We start from the raw sequence: 21,596 nt of genomic DNA, 5'->3' as shown, positions 1-21,596 counted from the left end.
GGGCTATACCTGTACCTATACCTACCTGTGAGGAGTTTTGAATGATTGAAATACTGTATTGTACAGTCAAAGTCTATATGCTAAAAGGATAACAACAAAAATCCCCAGTAGTCCAGGAGCCGATGGCTGATTTTTGGCTGAACGTGATTTCGTCAGATAAGGTTTATTTCTCAACTGATTCTTGTATAGCTTGGGGTCACCTCTTCAAGAATTCAAGAGGGTGCCCAGTGATATCCCTTGGGCATGTTTTGTTATTAAGCCCGAAACGTTAATGCCCAAAATAGTTTTATGGTATTTCAGGCAAAACACTCAAATTTGCTTTCTACAGTTTTTATGAATGTAGATATGCACAATCTATTTGATTTATGAGTAATGCATTGTTAATAAATAATGTAAATTAACCCCTTCATGCACGAAAACCCCAAATTCTATCAAATATATCGTTTTTTTTATGCACAATAATCAAGTCCAATGTATCAAATCTGCTTTCTACAATCTGTGTTAGTGAAACTGTAGCATATTTATTTTCAGGTGGTTGCATATTCACCTTTGCAGGCCATCTATCTTGAGCATCTTGGACCAAACATCCACAGAATATTTCCCACAAAAATAGGGTTGTGAGATCAAACCATCAAATTTTAAATTTTCATACATACATTAATTTACACAGGCCTACATGTGGCATACATACATTCATACATGTGGTCATGACCACATGTTTTGAAGTGACAGAATAATACAGGTCTATAGAACATAAATATTATTCCACCTAAATCAATAAACATAGTCAGCTGAATAAAGTAGTGCCCTGCAGTTGAATGTCATCCGAAGACTTGTACTATTGGCTTCCAAATTAGGCATTTCTGCCTTTGAAGGGTTTTTTCTCCACAATTGTGATGTGTCCCCGACATGGCATGATTGCTCAAAGCTGCAATCAGGTTCTGTGTCATGGGCTAGTGTCGTTCACTGATTGGAGATGGGAGATGACGAAGAGGTTGTCTGTCAACGCTGTAGTCCCAAAACCAGAGTCCAGACTCCACTCGCATGAATGGAAATACGATTGTCATGGTTGAGTGGTTACAACTTACAAGGCCACAATAACATTCTTTGACGTCCAAAAAAGCGGATTGAGCAAATTATAAAATTGACTCAATAGGAGATCTAAAGGTCAGAGGTCTTTTGACAAATTACTATGAGCTTCAGTTCCTGAGGGATTCTCACAGTGGAAAACGACGGATAATAACAATAATAATAATAATATTCGTCAAAGGGCGGCGCTATTGAACAATGATAACTAAATGTAAACTTTGAACAAGTAGCCTATAACCCATGCCCTGTTTGAACTACTACAGCAAGGAAACTTCATTGCACATGTTCATCTCCTTATGATGAACAATGTGGTACGTGACCTACGTTACGTAACCTCTGTTCTTTAGATCTCCCACCATTTTGAATTATACCCAATAGGGAAGAGTTTGTACGTGAAAATGAAGCCAGGGGTCATTGAGTATTGCAGTTTTATGAAAATGATTATTCTTCTCTCTCTCCCTCCACCTCAACTCCAACCCCACACTGGGTCGGTTAGACATTAGAGGGACATTGTTGAGAAATGAACCTTGACAGGGCTGCGTTGGACAAAACCAAGCAGCAGGTGCTTGACACCAGGGCTGTTGTTAAGCTCAGCTGTCAATATACTGAAAGAACATACTTGACCAATGACTAAGCAGAATCACAATCAGAAGAATTTTCAGAAGCATCCAACCAATAGGTGTTGATCATGCTCGTTCGAAGCACAGCCGGATGCCTAGTTCAACTGATTGCTTCCCTGAAACGACCTGTTGCAATAATGACTCATTCCCGCTGTAATGGGTTCAAAAATGGATTCATAATTACGATACTTAAACCTATTCAGCGTCAGTCACTCAGCTTTTCTTTTCTATACTTTCTATAAGATAGCTCGAACCGGTTGTCTTGTTGCAGTGGTGTCCGATCCGAACTTACCCGGGATGCAGAAACCTCTAAGGCTCTAAGCCAACAATATCTGGTTTGTAAAGCCAGATATCGCTGAGGTCAAACCTATAAGCTATAAGCTAAATGTACTATATGTATGTTTCATTGTGCTGGGTGCCAACCACTTAAGTCGAAGCATTTTCTTTAACAAATGTGCTACATTTCAAGATCTAAATTCACATATGAGTAAACTAAGGCTACCAATACAATCAGATGTTAGGTATGTACAGTATTATGACATTTGAGAAAGATGTTGTGTTGCCAAAATCAATATAACACATTTTACAAGCAAAAGCAGCAGAACAAGATTTTCATTTTTTGGTTATACTTTTGTATACATTTCTGGCTTGTGACGGCTCCCGGACTACAGGGGGGGGCTTGAGTTGTTTCCATTGTGGTACTGAATTAATCAGTAATCTATCTATAGATGCACCAAGTCTCTGTGTGTATACATATACGTCTGTAATCCACGCAACTCGAGAACCGTTCGCCCCACGGACTTCAAATTCAACACGTGTTGAGTCAGTGGGACCCACGGTTGTCCAGAACCGCCACAAAAGGCCTCTGCCCGGGCTCTGGACAAGGGCCCCTGCCCAGGCTCCATATATGGAGCTGGCCTGTTCTGACATCACAAATATGTTCTGACATCTGCATAGACTCCATATTTGGGCATGGCTGACAAAGAACTCCATATATGGGCATTAAATGGACACAGACATAATAACTGGGTGGGGCATTAATTTCCAACTTGCATCGTTCCAAGTAGGCCAGTGCCCAACGGGCACCCCTACAATACAATACAATACAATACAATACAATACAATACAATACAAATACAATATCGAGCATTTTCTATTTTTTTGTGGAAAGAGAGGAGACAATAACTTCTGAACAGAACCAGTATCTTTTACTAGGGCCTTCAAATACAGTACTTTTCTAACAGACGGAAGGCAAATTAACTTTTTACCAATACAATAATATTAAAGAAACTGAGTATGTGTATCGTCACTAAAAGCATAATTTTACCCGGACAGTGCTGGTTAAGGTATCAATACACTTTTAGACCGACGTTTGAGCCAGCATGGGTGATTTATTTATTTCTTGATCGCCTCTTGTCTTGATTGTTTAAACATGACATCATGGGCCGCTTTGCTCGATAACAGGCTTGATAAGTCCAACAGCTTATTGATAACGGGTAAGCTTGTTATCGGATTTTTTTTTGATCGGTTTTCAAGCTCCATCCCTAATAGCATGTGGTCCAGTTTATGTGGGCTAATGTTAATTTAGTCTTGCATAGCCAGACAACGATTCCACAGTCTCTGAATGCTATATATAAAGTCTGGAACTACACCTCCCGAAATCCAAGCAGGTTCACGAAAATATTTAAAAATGTTTTTACATTTTATTTTTTATTTCCATTTCTGCTAAGCAGCAAGCTATATATGCTTAGATGATTTCTATTTATATTAGGATGAATGTGCGCGACTGTAAAGACAAAAGTGAAGTGCAGGGGGGGAGGAGGTGTCAACTTCCGCTTTATCGCGTACTCATGATAGAGCTTCCGTTGCTCCAGAGTCCAGACTGTATGAGGGAAGCATTTGAAAATTGCGAGAGGCAACAGTCTGGCAACGCAGACTAATGATAATTAGACTAATTTCATCCCGTGCAGCTGCGGAGCTCAGGCGGAAGTTAAGTGCATGTGTCTTTGCTCAGGGACACCTCAACACATTGCCGTCTGCTGCTCACTCTACCTACCCGTTCAGCTACAGCCTACAGCCTGCCTGCGCTCTCTGGGAATAGGATTCGGTCTCATTAGCCTATACACTGTGGTGTTAATTTTGATCATAGTCATAGTCATATATCCTATATCTTTTAGATACAATTCCGTTTAGTTTTAGACACATTTTAGTCATCTGAAATGTTTTCGTTTTAGTATACTTTTAATTGACTAAATATCACGACATCTACAGTTCATTTGGTCGACAAAAAGTTCTTTCTGCCTGTTTTACACATGCTGAAAATAGCCGATCTACAAGATGAGCTTATAGATCTGCTATTTTCGGAATGCGACACCTGCACACAGCCAAGCATATACCTGTCTTAGTTCTATTGGATCTCTTCTCCACTAGTCCCTTCCTAACATTTAGACTACGTTGTATATGTTGACTAAATTATCAGTATATTTAGTCATTGCTTTAGTCACATTTACATTTGTATTTGTTTTTTGTCAGTGAAATTTTTTACTTGACCTACATTTTTTGTCATAGTTTTAGTCGGCAAAAGTGCTGAGGTGACCCTCAGGGAGGACGAGTAGTATTTGGTCAAGCAGAATGTTTAGTAGATGTGCTATCATATGCTGTTTGTACAGAGCCCGGCTTTTAGATCACGTCAGCTGTTGGCTACGATGAAGTCACAGTGATGCAACAAACCTACACTTAACTCCACATGTCTACTATATAACTAGGCCTACTAACTTAATATCAACTAAAGTACTAAACTAACAGTTAATAATTAATCGGAAATTCTGCGGTTCTATCATTGGGTGGTTTTCTGTGAATGTAATGCTGTCTGCGTGTGCGTGTGGCCGAGGAACGCACATGTGGGCCGGTTAAAAAAAAGTCCCCCCCCCCACTTGGTATAGCCACAGAAATGTCTTTTGCATGTGATGTAACAGACAAGACGTTGCACTTTTTATTTCATGCCTGGCCTGGCAATATTTGGTTAAGGAATATAATATGCCTTTTGTATTCTTTCTGTATATCAGCAAAATGTAGATTTTTATGTTATGCATTGAGGGAAATTAAGATTCTCAGATTTCTTTTACAAAAACGTCGCTTATCTCTTCTCTTCTCTTCTCCTCTCCTCTCCTCTCCTCTCCTCTCCTCTCCTCTCCTCTCCTCTCCTCTCCTCTCCTCTCTTCTCTTCTCCTAGGTTAAGGTTCACTCACAGACATAATCCAGAGAGCAGGTTTTAAATGTCCTCCTCCTGTATGGCCAGTCTATAGTATCTATAACGGAACTCAACAGGCTTTCTACGACCAGCAACAGTTGAGTTTATTGGTCTCCACTGCCGGTCGGTTACACATAACAGAAGAGAAACGTCAAGGTAAAGACCTGGCCACACCCGGCAAACTGCTGAGAATGTTGTTAAAGAACAACACCAAGACTAAAAGAAGGTAAATGCACTCACTATACTATACTATAGAGCAGGGGTTCTCAACGTTTTGATCCGGGGACCCCCAGAAATGCTTTGGCCGTGTCTCGTGACAACCCGCCCCGCCCCCCCCCCCCCCCCCCCCCCCCCCCCCCCCCCCCCCCCCCCCCCTCCCCACCCCAATACAAATTGCCCGCTACAATAACCATAATAATAGTGAAAATACATCATGAATAAATACTGAAACCAGATATAATCATTAAGGAAAGTTTATGCATGTACTATGTGTACTATGTAAACTCTTCATTTCTCTTTTCCAGCCATTTAGTTGCAAAAAAACAACAACAAATTTGTTCTTTTTTTGAAAACATAGTGCATGCATAAACCTTCCTTTAATGATTATATCTGGTTATAGTATTTCTTTATGATGTATTTTCTCTCTTATTAAGGTTATTGTAGTGTATTGGTGGTGGGGAGGGGGGCGGGGCGGGGGTCGCAGGACATGGGCAAAGCATTTCCGGGGGTCCCCAGCCCAAAACGTTGAGAACCCCTGCTATAGAGGGTATGCATGTGTCAACAAGTTATGCGGGAACGCCTACTGAGTGGCAAAAATAATCTACTTTCTGACCTTGACTGCCCATACATCCAAACAGAAAAGTCCTATCCTATCTGATTGCATTAAATGACGTTAAACTCATTTTGCCACTCACTTTATGCATGCGCATACCCTCTATACAAAACATTGTACAAAATTGTGACTGGACTGTTGTGTAGGTTAATGTCTGTTTGTTCGTTCTTTGGTTCACGTATAATCACTTCAACCCTCAAAATATGACAGTTGGCTCTGTCCTTTTCCATCTACACCAAATATCTATATCAATAATACATTTTGTTATTTCTTTGGTAGTACGAAAAACGTAACCCCTTAACACTTTAAGCGGCCATGGTTATTTAATCCATTACATTCATGCGCCCAGTCGATTTATAAACACGGACCCCTTTTCCGGACGGACCGGCGGAAGTGGTTGATGTGTGTGTAGCAGCTAACAATAGCCACACCACTCTAGTCGATCGACAACAACGGGATACAAGAATAAATCTATCGAGACTAGCGACTGGACCGCGGAGCGCCGTCTAACACAGGATCTTTTTTCATAAAAAGACAGGATGATTTAGATCGCGAGTTATGAACGTTTTAAGATTTTCGTTTTCATCAGCTAAACAGGGGAGGGAGTTTTTCGATCACGTCTCACTCTTGCGCGTCACCGAGGATTGCCCAGCAGGCGCGCCTGGGCTATACAGCCATGCGATCCGTTCTCGTATCAATAAACTTCGTCTTTTGGACAATACTTCGTCCTGAGCGTCGGGCGTTACTAATAGAAAGGACAAAGAACTTCGTCCTGGGCGTTCAGGGTGTTAACTGGAAGAAACGTCAAGCAGGCCCAGACTCTAGTGTGCAGACCCATGCAGACTCTAGGGTGGGCGGCCATCTGCCTCGACCGTATCGGGGGAGAGAAAGAGAGAGGAGAGACAGAGAGGGAGATATACAGTCAAACAGCAAGTAGCAGCAATAGCAGTAGCAATACATGTAATAGTGAAAGATAATATAATAGTATAATATGGTATAACAATGATGTTAGATAATAGTGGTATAGTATAAGAATTGTAAGATAATATACAGTGTAGTGGTACATAATATAATATGGTAGCAATCCATGGTCCTGCTCTGTGAAGAGGCCTGGTCCGCAGTCACACTCTTGATCGGCAGGTGGGAGTCCATAATATGGAACTGCGGAGTGGGAGACACAATAATAATAATAAACCAAAGATCGTGTGTCAGTAACTGTAATAGCTCCGAGCCCGGGCCCCCTGTTGAAGACCCATGATTTTGATTGTTTATGGAAGTGTATCATAAATGGAAAATGTAATTCTAATCATAATATCAATCATTCTAATCTCTCTCCACCAGTGCAGCGCGTATACAGAAAGGACTCGCCACTGTTTGGAAGACTCGAGTCGTTGATGGTTTTTGATCAAGAAAAGGTGTGGCTTCACTGCAGAAGAGGATCATTCGGTTTTACCAGGGGAATCGAACCTGTGGCCTTTCATTCCCCCCCCCCCCAAAGTGACTGGAAGTCTGTGGCCCTGTGATGCAGAAGTGCTCGCACTGCCTAACGTGCAGCAACAGCTTCAACAGAACTGAATGTGACTAAATGATCCATTGAATGGGTCCTGACTTTATTCAAGGTTTTTCAGTGTAAAACCCGTTAGGCTGTGTCTTACCAGTCTTCAGACTAGGGCTTTGTTGCTCTGCACGCACTGACAATGTACATGAGGACAGCGCACACGATTGTTTCTTCATAGACTTTTACGGACAGGCCCGAAATCGAAGGCAACAAATGAATAACCTTTGAATAATTAAGTAAGTAGGTCGGCGAGGCTTATTGCCGGTATAAACACGGGCGTCTATCCCGCCGCTAGGCCCCCTGGGGAGATGGATTGCTGAGGTGGAGCGCCACACCTACCATCAGCTCCCAGTGCTTATAACGTCTTGCCACACCCACGCTGTGCCACTCAAACGCTGCGTTGCCGGTGCCCCGGGATCGAACCCATGACCGAATGAATACATTGTTAGCAATATAACACCGCGACCAGACGTGTAGACGAAACCCCTCCGCGACTATGATTGTGTCCTAGAGAAACAACCTGAATCTCTCTTCAACACGTTGTTTTCGTTTTCTTTTTCTTTTCTTTTTAGTTTTTTTTTTTTTTACCTTGAGAGGAGGAATGTCTCCTGGTGATCCAGACGGCTGGGATTGAATTGAATTGCACGGACGGTGAACGTGCACAGTGAACGCGCACAGTCTGACCTCGGGGCTCTGTGAATGAGACGCGTCGAGGGGCAAGCCATGCCCAGGAGGCAGACGGCACATCGACAGATTGCCCGCTGAGACTCGCTCCAGAAGTGGTGTCAGCACAGCAGACAGCTGTGATATTATACTGAACACACAGGCGTGAGATTATACTAAATACGTGCAAGATTATACTGAAAACATAGGTGTGTGGGGTGGGGGTGGGGGGGGGGAAAGACACCTCTGGTATACAACGGCGCACATCACAACGATTGGAGAACGTTAAAGCCCCGCTTGGATCGAGTCTGCGAGGTGTCCAACATTGTGGTTGGGACGGCGAGGTGACAAGCCGGCTGTCAAGCAGGACGGACTGGACAGTGACGTGGGCACCATGATGAATCACCTGCACGCCGGGCTGAGTGCCGAGACCACAGAGAAAGCCAGGCTGGAGTTGAACGAGAACCCAGATACACTACATCACGACATACAGCAGGTATGCATTTATTTACTACTACTACTACTACTACTACCACTACCACTACCACTACCGCTACCACTACCGCTACCACTACCACTACCGCTACCGCTACCGCTACCGCTACCGCTACCGCTACCGCTACCGCTACCGTACTACTGCTACTGCTACTGCTACTACTACCACTACCACTACCACCACCACCACCACCTACCACTACCACTGCTACCGCTACCACTACTACCGCTACCGCTACCGTACTACTACTACTGCTACTGCTACTGCTACTACTACCACTACCACTACCACTACCACTACTACCGCTACCACTACCACTACCACTACTACTACTACTACCACTACTACTACCACTACCACTACCACTACCACTACCACTACTACTACCACTACCGCTACCGCTACCACTACTACTGCTACTATTATACACTACATCACGATATACAGCAGGTATGTATCTGTATTTACTGCTACTACTACTACTACTACTACTACCACTACTACTGCTCCTATTATACACTACATCACGACATACAGCAGGTATGTATTTATTTACTACTACTACTACTACTACTACTACTACTACCACCAATACTACTACTACTACTTACTACTATACTACGACTGTACTACTGTACTACTACTACCAGTGCATACAAGCGAAGTGGAGCGGGGGAAATGCTGCTCCTCGCTCAAGGGGGCTGTTCAGTGAAGTGAAAAAAGGGAACCTTGTGCGGCGCTGTCCAGAGGGCGAAAGGGCAGGTGCTCTAGCACTACCTCGTGTCCATCTGTGCATGCCCCTGGGTCTGTCGTCACGCTCGCTATTCATGTTCGTGTCCTAAACACGCAGTAAACATGCAACACGTTTCTTTGTGTCTACATGTCCGTGCGACCGGGCATGCTCAAACATATGTGGCGCGCAGCCCCGACCGGAGCGGCTCGGAGCGGCAGGCGCTTCCAAACTCCCGCCGCACACTCCCTGCTCACCTTTTATTTGTCTTAGTTGATTTATTGTAATATGTGATAGTAAGTAATGAGATCTACAAACTCACAAATAGCTTGTAGATCAGCTTTTTTTTTAAATAATTTCTGAAGGAAAACATTGACTATTGACTTCGACCAAAGGACATTTTCTATATATGATTTTGAGCCTTGACCTTTGACCTTGGTTGACCCTATAGGTGCGTGACATGATCGTGACGCGGCCGGACATCGGCTTCCTGCGGACAGACGATGACTTCATCCTGCGCTTCCTGAGAGCCAGGAAGTTTGACCAGTCAGAGACCTTCAGACTGCTGGCCCAGTACTTCCAGTTCAGGCAGCAGAACCTGGACATGTTCCAGAGCTTCAAGGTGTGCACTCATATTACAATCATTATGGTTAGAGCTTCAAGGTGTGCACTCATATTACAATCATTATGGTTAGAGCTTTAAGGTGTGCACTCATATTACAATCATTATGGTTAGAGCTTCAAGGTGTGTACTCATATTACAATCATTATGGTTAGAGCTTCAAGGTGTGCACTCATATTACAATCATTATGGTTAGAGCTTCAAGGTGTGCACTCATATTACAAGCATTATGGTTAGAGCTTTAAGGTGTGCACTCATATTACAATCATTATGGTTAGAGCTTTAAGGTGTGCACTCATATTACAATCATTATGGTTAGAGCTTCAAGGTGTGCACTCATATTACAATCATTATGGTTAGAGCTTTAAGGTGTGCACTCATATTACAATCATTATGGTTAGAGCTTTGAGGCGTGCTCTCATATTACAATAATTATGGTTAGAGTTTTAAGGTGTATACTCCTTTGGGTATTAGAAAAGCGCTATAGAAGTTCCAGATATTATTACTCATATTACAATAATTAGAGCTATATGCATGCACTCATATTACAATATAGTTACAACCTGGATATGTGCCCGAGCTTTAAGGTGTGCACTCATATTACAATAGGGAAAGAGAAATGGTTACAACCTGGAGCTATAGGTAAGGTAAGTTAAGAGTTAGAGGTTGCTACTGGAGCTCAAGGAACAGTATACTGTACTGTATATTAATAGTAGTGTAATGCGTGTGTGTGCGTGTGTGCGTGTGTGTGTGTGCGTGCGTGCGTGTGCGTGTGCGTGTGCGTGTGCGTGCGTGCCAGGTGGATGACCCAGGCATTAAGAGAGCGCTGATGGACGGGTTCCCAGGAGTCTTGGAGACTCCGGACCAACATGGACGCAAAATACTGATCCTGTTCGCTTCCAACTGGGACCAGGGCAGGTATGCACAATTTGCACATTTACAATTTCTTGGGTCTTTCTTACCCCTTTTTTTCCCCTACCCTCAATTTAGTCATTATGCCAATGTGTTCCTCCCCACACACATTAATAATAATAATAATAATAAAACTTTATTTGTATAGCACTTTTCATGACATGAAATGCAGCTCAAAGTGCTTTACACAAAAAAAGAAAAGAAAGGCAGGGCATAAACAATACAGTGAGGACATGAATAACATTTTTTTTAAAAGACAAATAAATCAATTAAAAGCAAGGGTGTAGAAGTGGGTCTTGAGCTGAGCTTTAAAAATGTCTACATTAGCCTCTGTCTTACACCTCCCGACTATGTACAGCAGTGGTTCCCAAACTTTATCATGTCAAGGACCCCCAAAATCATACTCATTAGCCTGCGGACCCCCATTTGAAGATGTATGCCAAGGACCCCCATAAGAGAAGATTTTTGCGGCTCTAGCAGTGATTTTCAACCATTATCATTTCAAAGGCCCCCGGTTTGACCTGAATTAGGCTATGGTCCCCCGTTTAATGGAATTTCTATCTCTGGGACACCAATGTATATTGTAAAATCTAAGCTTAATTTAGCTCTGAGAGTGTACAAATGGAACCAAATTTGTCAATAGGCTCTATGCACAACAGAGATTTTGGAAATAACTCCTACTTTCAGGGCCTCCTCTCCTATGTGCATATAGACGCTCGACAAAGCCGGATGCACTACAATGGATTCGAACACACGACCCCCGCATTGGTGAGCAGGCATTGTTCCACCCGAGCGCCTAAAAAAATAGTTAAAATGGTAAATGGTGCATTTATATAGCGCCTTTATCCAAGGCGCTTTACATAGATTATGCATTACATTCACCCATTCATACACCGGCGGCGGAAACCATGCAGGGCACCAACCAGCACATCAGGAGCAATTAGGGGTTCAGTGTCTTGCTCAAGGACACTTTGACACTAACTCTGGGGGAGCCCGGGTTCGAACTGGCAACCTTGCGGTCCGGCTACTCTACCCCTGAGCCACCGCCGCTGCCGTAGTTAAAGTGACTGTTTGCACACAGCATGTGTTTTTCAGGACGAATATCAGAGTGAATGTCGGAGCACGGAAAAGAATTATCGACCTCACATAATGTCAATCACGTTTGCACATTGCCGCCGAATATTGCGTGCGTATAAAAAGTTTTCGGACTGGGGTCGATTTATTTTCTCTGTCATTCACGTCGCTAGACATGGTCTTTCACCATTGAGCAGTGCTGTGTCCTTCCAGACCAAAGCTCCGCGGATCAGAAGTTGATCATCTCGTTGAAGAGCACAAAATACTTTATGAAGTATGAAAAGCCCCACATGAAACTATAGGCAGCAGCACGCACGCACGCACGCACACTTCTCTTTTCAACTGATCTGGGATCTGACTCTGTCTCTGTGTTCTTCCTTTCTCTCCCCCCCTCCCCCTCTCTATCTCTCTTTCTGTCTCTCTCTCTCTCTCCCTCCCCCCTCTCCCCCTCTCTATCTCTCTTTCTGTCTCTCTCCCTCTCTCTCTCTCTCTCTCTCTCTTCCTCCCCCTCTCCCCCCCTCTCTCTCTATCTCTCCCTCTCTCCCTCTCCCCCCCTCCCCCTCTCTATCTCTCTTTCTGTCTCTCTCTCTCTCCCTCCCCCCTCTCCCCCTCTCTATCTCTCTTTCTGTCTCTCTCTCTCTCTCTCTCTCTCTCCTCCCCCCCTCTCTCTCTCTCTCTTCCTCCCCCCCTCTCCCCCTCTCTCTCTCTCTCTCTCTCTCTCTCCCTCTCTCTCTCTCCACCAGGAACTCGTTCACAGACATCCTCCGTGCCATCCTGCTGTCTCTCGAGGTGCTGATAGAGAACCCAGAGCTCCAGATCAACGGCTTCATCCTCATCATCGACTGGAGCAACTTCTCCTTCAAGCAGGCGTCCAAGCTGACGCCCAACATCCTCAAACTGGCCATCGAGGGCCTGCAGGTCAGTGGTGGGGTCCGGAACCAAGAAGGAAACCCCATTATGGAAACAAGGAATCGTATTTGGAAACTAAAGGATGTGTCCCTTTACTGAAAGAGTAATATTATGAACCCATATAGGCCTGACGTCGAAATTAAAAAAATGTCTTCAAAATCCTGACATTTTCCTGAAAAACCTTATGTTTCTGTATCAGTGGTGCTCAATATTTCATGTCAAGGACCCCAAAAATGATATGTAATATGCCTCCGCCAAAGATTTTAGTTCAAATGTTCACTCTGTAATAATATATATTCAAAGATTTGAGGCCCATTTTCATGATTTTTCAAAAATAGCAGACCTACAAGGTCATAGCGCGCCACTCGGTGGCGCGCTATGAGCTTGCGCTTAGGTGTTTCCACACCTAAGCGCAAATCGGCCGACAGCCGCGGCCAGAAGAAGCTGTCCGCAGCTTCTTTTCCGAGTTTTTAGACAGCTGGTGGATGGAAAAGAAGCTCCACCTCCGCGGACGACTGCCGCGTAGGAGAGCGTTTCCGGGAATCTGGCCGGCGCGGCAGTCGTCCGCGGAGGTGGAGCTTAAAGGACCACTTCACCACTTTTCAACATCTCTTCATATAATTGGTCCTCACTAATGTTCATGATAAAACACCACCATTTTTTCCTACTCAGTCTGTGTCTCATAGGAGGGCTTTGGGCAGTTCGGACACCCGTCCACCAGTGACATCATCATTAGGCAGATTTTTTTTTAAACAAGATTTGTTTTAAAATATATTTAGATTTGTATTATCGTGAGAACGATGGCTTCAACTTTTGCATTGCAACTTTTCAGGAAAAGAAAGCCTGCCGTTTCTATTAGCTTGGATTCACCATCGATGATGTCACTGGTGGACGGGTTTCTGAACTGCCCAGAGCCTTTCTATGAGACACAGACTGAGTAGGAAAAAATTGTGGTATTTTATCATGAACATTAGTTAGGACCAATTATAGGAAGAGAAGTTGAAAAGTGGTGAAGTGGTCCTTTAATTTCCATCCACCAGCTGTCTAAAAACCCGGAAAAGAAGCTGTCCGACAGCCGAAAACGTCCGCGGCTCTTTAGTAAGTCTGGCAGCACCTATAGCCTGATTATCAGACTGTAGCTTTCAAGAGACGCAGTCCACTCAGAGAGTGGGCGGGGTCTTTGGGCTGGATCCAGGCTCTGACTATAGTTTAAAATCTTTAGACGAGTGTGTTGCGGTCGTTTCCTGAGCGGGGCTCCCTAGCCTGCTGGAGGGGCTCACATCATCCCATGCACCCTCGAGAGGAAAAAAAAGGGGGAAAAATGCAGCCTTGAGCCTACCAATGTGGTCTTGTGGAGCTTGATCACCTCCTCCTCCTTTCCCCAAATTGCCAATCCCAATAAATCCAAAAGTAGCCTAGTGTGAATACTTCCACAGCCTAATTACTAAAGGATAAACTATCAGTCTTCTCCAAAATCTATCAATCTTTGTCAACTCAGCACGTGTTGACAACGCATTGTAAACAGAAGCCGTGTGTGTGTCACACCAAAAGTGGTGACCTATAGAATCCTGTACATAGAAGCATCACGCAATCGTCACCCCTACACAGCTGTCATTAATTAATGGTCTTGACTTGATTGCCTATGCGTTCAAGTTATATAGGGTGAAAACCGTGAAATGCACAGGCTCATCTTACATCGCTGCTGGCTGCCACTGCAGGCAACATGCACATTTCCAAGAAAGTTTCAGGGCACACTACTTTGTCTAACAATGTGGATTATAGTTTGCTCACTTTTCTGCTGGTCAATTTGAGAAAAAAGGTAAGGACTGGAAAGCTCTCTCTTTCTCTATCTCTCTCCCTTTCTCTCTGTCTCCCTCCCTCGCTGGGGTGAAGACGTGTGTGCTCTCGCTCTCGCTCTCTCTCTCTCGCTCTCTCGCTCTCTTCTCTCTCCTCCCTCTCTGGGGCGTGGGGGGGAGATTAGTTGCGCTGCCTTCGACAGTGCTATACTTCTCCAGCAGCGGTGCAGAACCGAGAGAGTGACACATTCTTTTGGATGTAAACTGCACAACTTTTAGCTTTAAAGATCGGATTCTGTAGTCGCACCGGTGCTACAAAGTGAATTTTACAACTCGCACGGTGATATTTTAAGTCGCAAATGCGAGTACCTAGTCACACTGTCGAGCCCTGCACACGCCTACTGTCTGGATAGGCCAAGCACAATGATTGACACATAGGGGGAACAATGAAAACCGGTCCTGTTGGGAAGAACCAAGTGAAAGCAACAGAGGGGCATCGTTGACCAAAGTTGTACTTTAATTCAGAAAAGCTGTAGTATTAGATATATATATAAAACCTGGACTATTTTATTATCAAAATTGGATCACCCTCCCTTGGACTCGAAGTAAAATTATCTCACCCTCCCTCTGACTAAAATTAAAAAGACATGGCCCTCCCCTATTTTCCTCCAGGGCCCCCTTTTCTAAATTTCGACAGGTCCCTTAGTAGAGATTGGGCATTTGTTCCTTTAATTATGAATATGAATTGTATTCTTTATGGCAGCAGATGTCACCATAATACTATCAGAGCATAGAGCTTTAACTTTTAATTAAAAAATATCTTTATTTTACAAAATAAAGTCACTTACACCGTACGGTACCACCTTTAAACACTGGATCATCAGGACTGAGTAAGAATAGTTTTTTGTTTATTTCGCAATTAGCACAATTTCCAAAGAATTCCCAAAGTTTTCTTGGAAACCGCGAAAAACCGCATGTGCAAAATGTTTCCACTCTGTCCAGTCACTCGATCACGTAGTAATGAATCCAGTGATGATACATTTGTGGGCTGCTAGATGCATGCACAGCGAAATTTAATTTGTGACTCTGAGAGTGTATACGGACGTGACCAAATGGACCCGTGCGGGTCCATTTGGTCACACGTGCAGTCCAATAAACACCGGGGAGTTTCCAGAGTGCACATGGCCCCCCTGCAGGTGTGACCGCCCTACACCCGCATACAAAAGAGACTCATTTAAGCTGGCGTCTTGCCCAAGCAAGAGAGCGGAGGGGAGAGGCAACCTGTGGCCCTATATATGTTGCATTCCACCAACCCTAACCTAATAGCAGCGATGACAGAAGTGGCCACGGACCGGACCCCCGCCACGGCACTGCACGCTCGCTCACCACGCCGCTAAGCAATAAACCTGGCCATTGTTTGGCTGGCATGAGCACAGGTGTGCTGCAAGCAGGGAGGGACAACCCCCCACCCACAATCCCATCCCATGAGAGCAGTGGTATGTACAGGGCCGAGATAACTGGCGCAAAGCCGCATACCCCCAACATCATGTAACCCAAAACTAGTGCTGAATCACCACGCACACACACACCCACCCACCCACCCTCGCATGTCTGGCTGGATCTGGATTCCTTGCCATGATGGAAGGCATTTTTATACAGTCAGAAGTCAGAAGGAAGGAGTCACGGTAGAGCGCGGCTCTACAAGACCATGGCAAAAACACAGGGTTTGGCAGTGAATATGTTCTTATAAGACCACCAGGGTTTATTTGATTTGTAAAAAGGAAAAGGAGAGGGAGGGAGGGATTTTCCTAAAGGGCTATACTTCACCCCTTTTGCAACTATATTTTAATGATGTTTGGGACACAAGAACACTTTCCTGGGGTTTTTGTGTGTACTGTGTAATGTGTGTTTTTTGTTTTTGATATTTTAGTCATCATGAGGCCATGTTCATGACCAAAAACCTGTCATGAAAATGTGGTCTCACTTCCTTCCTGCAGGACTACAAAGTCACACCTCCATGCAGCCTCTCCACAAGGAGGGGAAGTGCACTAAAGCATTATGGGCAGAACAAGTGCAGAACGCACATGCATGTGCGCGTGCCTGCAGAGTTCAATCCGGAGCTCATTCACATGCGCGCGAGCGCCCATGGCATGTGCATTTTTTTGTATTATGTATTATTTTCTTCTTCCATGGAAATATTTTGGAAACTTGATTTTTTTCAAATTAAAATTCTCTGTGTCTTCAAGACGTCATATGGTAAGTCATGAAATGAAATTAAATGATTACTATATTTACCCAGGGTATCTGGGCTAAGCTCAAGAACTTGTTTCCAGCCAGGCCCTGCTCATAGAACACATTTCATCGTAGTGGTTCAATGCCTTGTTCAAGGGCACTTCAGCGGTGGTAATTTTAACGTGTCGGACCGCTGATTCGAACTGGCGACCTTCTGGTATCAAGACCGCTCCGCTATCCGTTCGGCCACCGCTGCCACTTCATGTTTGATTGGGAGGAGAACCTTTAACCCATTTTGGGCGGGAATCCCTTTTGGTGTTAGCATTAGGCTATGTTATGCTTTAGCTATTGAAAAATAGCAGATCTACAAGCTCATAGCGCGCCACCGAGTGGCGCGCTACGAGCTTGTAGGTCTGCTATTTTTGAAAAATTGGAGAACGACTGACATAGAAACATAGCTTTTTCAGAAAACTGTCAGGATGTAGAAGACATTTTTAGAATCTGATCTCAGGTCAAAATGGGTTAAAGCAAAATGCCAGACACCAGAGTATTGTTCTTTGGGTCCTGGAGAGGCACTACATTTCTCTTTTGGGTCTCAAGCTAGAATGTTTGATGAACCTAATGTCCTCTGCTCTCCTCTCCTCTACTGACCTGACCTAATGTCCTCTGCTCTCCTCTCCTCTACTGACCTGACCTAATGTCCTCTGCTCTCCTCTCCTCTACTGACCTGACCTAATGTCCTCTGCTCTCCTCTACTGACCTGACCTGACCTAATGTCCTCTGCTCTCCTCTCCTCTACTTACCTGACCTAATGTCCTCTGCTCTCCTATCCTCTACTGACCTGACCTAATGTCCTCTGCTCTCCTCTCCTCTACTGACCTGACCTAATGTCCTCTGCTCTCCTATCCTCTACTGACCTGACCTAATGTCCTCTGCTCTCCTCTCCTCTACTGACCTGACCTAATGTCCTCTCCTCTCCTCTCCTCTACTCTCCTCTCCTCTCCTCTCCTCTGCTCTCCTCTCCTCCAGGATAGTTTTAATAACCTAATGTCCTCTGCTCTCCTCTCCTCTCCTCTCCAGGATAGTTTTCCGGCGCGCTTCGGAGGAATCCATTTTGTGAACCAGCCGTGGTACATACATGCCATGTACACCATCATCAAACCATTCCTCAAAGACAAGACCAGGAAACGAGTAAGAGTCTCTCTCTCTCTCTCTCTCTCTCTCTCTCTCTCTCTCTCTCTCTCTCTCTCTCTCCCTCCTTCCCTCCCTCTCTCTCTCTCTCTCTCTCTATCTCTCTCTCTCTCTCTCTCTCTCTCTCTCTCTCTCTCCCTCCTTCCCTCTCTCTCTCTCTCTCTCCCTCCTTCCCTCCCTCTCTCTCTCTCTGTCTCTCTCTCTCTCTCTCTCTCTCTCTCTCTGTCTCTCTCTCTCTCTCTCTCTCTCTGTGTGACACAAGCCAGTGACACAAATCTGGCTTTAACTGCAGAGCTACAGAAACAAAAAATTGTTTTGTAATCCTAATCATGCTCGTCGGACGCAAGCTCACGCCGACGACTGCGACTGTGTTGATTGACACCTCAACAGTGACACAGCAACTATACGCTGCGAAGCTTTGTATTGTATCTTGTGTAGCTGCCAACGTGAACAGCATTGTGCTCTACATGTGTTCACAGTGCCAGTCTGGCACCAAGCAGGGCTCTGCAACTGTTGCTTACCAGGCTTTTGTTTACTCTGACTCACAGCAATATAATTATATAAACTTTATTTATATAGCACCTTTTTAGACACTGCAGTGTCACAGTGTTCAAGTGCTTAACAATATAAAACAACAGTGAATCATAATCAATTACAACAACAAGGCAGAATGCAATTACAGTGTCAGTGGGAATTAAATGAATGGATACATCGTTATGGGTTTTAAAAGGCTTTCCTATACAAGTGGGTCTTTAATTTGGTTTTAAAAATAGCTAAGGAGCTAGCAAACCTAAGGTTAGGTTGACTAGAAGGCATCAGTGTTCAAATGGTTATTGGTTAGTCCCCCTAATAGTTGGCTTTCTGTTGTAAAGCTCTCTCTCTCATTGTCTCTTTTCCTGCAAGATGTGATTTTAAGCCTGTTAAAATAACATGAGAAATATCCCCTAGGGGCTACAGTACCAAGTCGGCCATAGCCGCCATACCACCCATGACCAAAATTTGAATTTTAAATCAAAATGTGAGACTCCAGAGGGGTCTAATAACAAAATGATAGGCAATATTCATGGGCGAATATGACATGAGGCATTTTTAATAGCAACTTAAGTAATAAGTTGATAACCCTGTCCGACTCCTGCCCCACTTGTCCCAGACACGCAAAACTTCTGTCCCTCAAATAAACAGTTTGGATCTGGTCACCTTACCTAAGGTCCAATGGGAGGCTGTTCCAAAGCTTGGGAGCCCTATATTGCAAAGGCCCTGTCACCCTTTGACACCAGGTTGGTCTTAGGAAAGGCCCTGTCACCCCAGGTTGGTCTTAGGAAAGGCCCTGTCACCCCAGGTTGGTCTTAGGAAAGGCCCTGTCACCCCAGGTTGGTCTTAGGAAAGGCCCTGTCACCCCAGGTTGGTCTTAGGAAAGGTCCGGTCACCCTTTGACACCCCAGGTTGGTCTTAGGAAAGGCCCTGTCACCCTTTGACACCCCAGGTTGGTCTTAGGAAAGGCCCTGTCACCCTTTGACACCCCAGGTTGGTCTTAGGAAAGGCCCTGTCACCCCAGGTTGGTCTTAGGAAAGGTCCTGTCACCCCAGGTTGGTCTTAGGAAAGGCCCTGTCACCCCAGGTTGGTCTTAGGAAAGGCCCTGTCACCCTTTGACACCCCAGGTTGGTCTTAGGAAAGGCCCTGTCACCCTTTGACACCCCAGGTTGGTCTTAGGAAAGGCCCTGTCACCCTTTGACACCCCAGGTTGGTCTTAGGAAAGGCCCTGTCACCCTTTGACACCCCAGGTTGGTCTTAGGAAAGGCCCTGTCACCCCAGGTTGGTCTTAGGAAAGGCCCTGTCACCCCAGGTTGGTCTTAGGAAAGGCCCTGTCACCCTTTGACACCCCAGGTTGGTCTTAGGAAAGGCCCTGTCACCCCAGGTTGGTCTTAGGAAAGGCCCTGTCACCCCATGTTGGTCTTAGGAAAGGTCCTGTCACCCTTTGACACCCCAGGTTGGTCTTAGGAAAGGCCCTGTCACCCTTTGACACCCCAGGTTGGTCTTAGGAAAGGCCCTGTCACCCTTTGACACCCCCGGTTGGTCTTAGGAAAGGCCCTGTCACCCCAGGTTGGTCTTAGGAAAGGCCCTGTCACCCTTTGACACCCCAGGTTGGTCTTAGGAAAGGCCCTGTCACCCCAGGTTGGTCTTAGGAAAGGCCCTGTCACCCTTTGACACCCCAGGTTGGTCTTAAGAAAGGCCCTGTCACCCTTTGACACCCCAGGTTGGTCTTAGGAAAGGCCCTGTCACCCTTTGACACCCCAGGTTGGTCTTAGGAAAGGCCCTGTCACCCCAGGTTGGTCTTAGGAAAGGCCCTGTCACCCCAGGTTGGTCTTAGGAAAGGCCCTGTCACCCTTTGACACCAGGTTGGTTTTAGGAAAGGCCCTGTCACCCTTTGACACCCCAGGTTGGTCTTAGGAAAGGCCCTGTCACCCTTTGACACCCCAGGTTGGTCTTAGGAAAGGCCCTGTCACCCCAGGTTGGTCTTAGGAAAGGCCCTGTCACCCTTTGACACCCCAGGTTGGTCTTAGGAAAGGCCCTGTCACCCTTTGACACCCCAGGTTGGTCTTAGGAAAGGCCCTGTCACCCTTTGACACCCCAGGTTGGTCTTAGGAAAGGCCCTGTCACCCCAGGTTGGTCTTAGGAAAGGCCCTGTCACCCCAGGTTGGTCTTAGGAAAGGCCCTGTCACCCTTTGACACCCCAGGTTGGTCTTAGGAAAGGCCCTGTCACCCCAGGTTGGTCTTAGGAAAGGCCCTGTCACCCCATGTTGGTCTTAGGAAAGGTCCTGTCACCCTTTGACACCCCAGGTTGGTCTTAGGAAAGGCCCTGTCACCCTTTGACACCCCAGGTTGGTCTTAGGAAAGGCCCTGTCACCCTTTGACACCCCAGGTTGGTCTTAGGAAAGGCCCTGTCACCCCAGGTTGGTCTTAGGAAAGGCCCTGTCACCCTTTGACACCCCAGGTTGGTCTTAGGAAAGGCCCTGTCACCCCAGGTTGGTCTTAGGAAAGGCCCTGTCACCCTTTGACACCCCAGGTTGGTCTTAGGAAAGGCCTTGTCACCCTTTGACACCCCAGGTTGGTCTTAGGAAAGGCCCTGTCACCCTTTGACACCCCAGGTTGGTCTTAGGAAAGGCCCTGTCACCCCAGGTTGGTCTTAGGAAAGGCCCTGTCACCCCAGGTTGGTCTTAGGAAAGGCCCTGTCACCCCAGGTTGGTCTTAGGAAAGGCCCTGTCACCCTTTGACACCAGGTTGGTTTTAGGAAAGGCCCTGTCACCCTTTGACACCCCAGGTTGGTCTTAGGAAAGGCCCTGTCACCCTTTGACACCCCAGGTTGGTCTTAGGAAAGGCCCTGTCACCCCAGGTTGGTCTTAGGAAAGGCCCTGTCACCCCAGGTTGGTCTTAGGAAAGGCCCTGTCACCCTTTGACACCCCAGGTTGGTCTTAGGAAAGGCCCTGTCACCCCAGGTTGGTCTTAGGAAAGGCCCTGTCACCCCATGTTGGTCTTAGGAAAGGTCCTGTCACCCTTTGACACCCCAGGTTGGTCTTGGGAAAGGCCCTGTCACCCTTTGACACCCCAGGTTGGTCTTAGGAAA

At 45.6% G+C, this 21,596-nt stretch overlaps 1 protein-coding gene across 1 annotated transcript in view; it reads left to right on the top strand.

The window, feature by feature from the left end:
* Positions 1–8,406: 8,406 nt before the first annotated feature.
* The window catches only part of clvs2 (clavesin 2), a gene marked incomplete at its 5' end in the record, with an annotated part of 18,624 nt that continues 5,434 nt past the window's right edge, over positions 8,407–21,596 (top strand). The window contains 5 exons of the mRNA XM_079489255.1: positions 8,407–8,508; positions 9,690–9,860; positions 10,660–10,778; positions 12,590–12,764; positions 17,864–17,974. Of these exons, the coding sequence (XP_079345381.1) occupies positions 8,407–8,508; positions 9,690–9,860; positions 10,660–10,778; positions 12,590–12,764; positions 17,864–17,974 (678 nt within the window). The remainder of the gene's footprint in view (positions 8,509–9,689; positions 9,861–10,659; positions 10,779–12,589; positions 12,765–17,863; positions 17,975–21,596) is intronic.

This window comes from Electrona antarctica (genome assembly GCF_951216825.1).
Source record: "Electrona antarctica genome assembly, chromosome: 20".
Classification (NCBI taxonomy): domain Eukaryota; kingdom Metazoa; phylum Chordata; class Actinopteri; order Myctophiformes; family Myctophidae; genus Electrona; species Electrona antarctica.
Note: the sequence above shows the minus strand (reverse complement) of the source record. Positions and strands in the feature narration are given on the sequence as shown.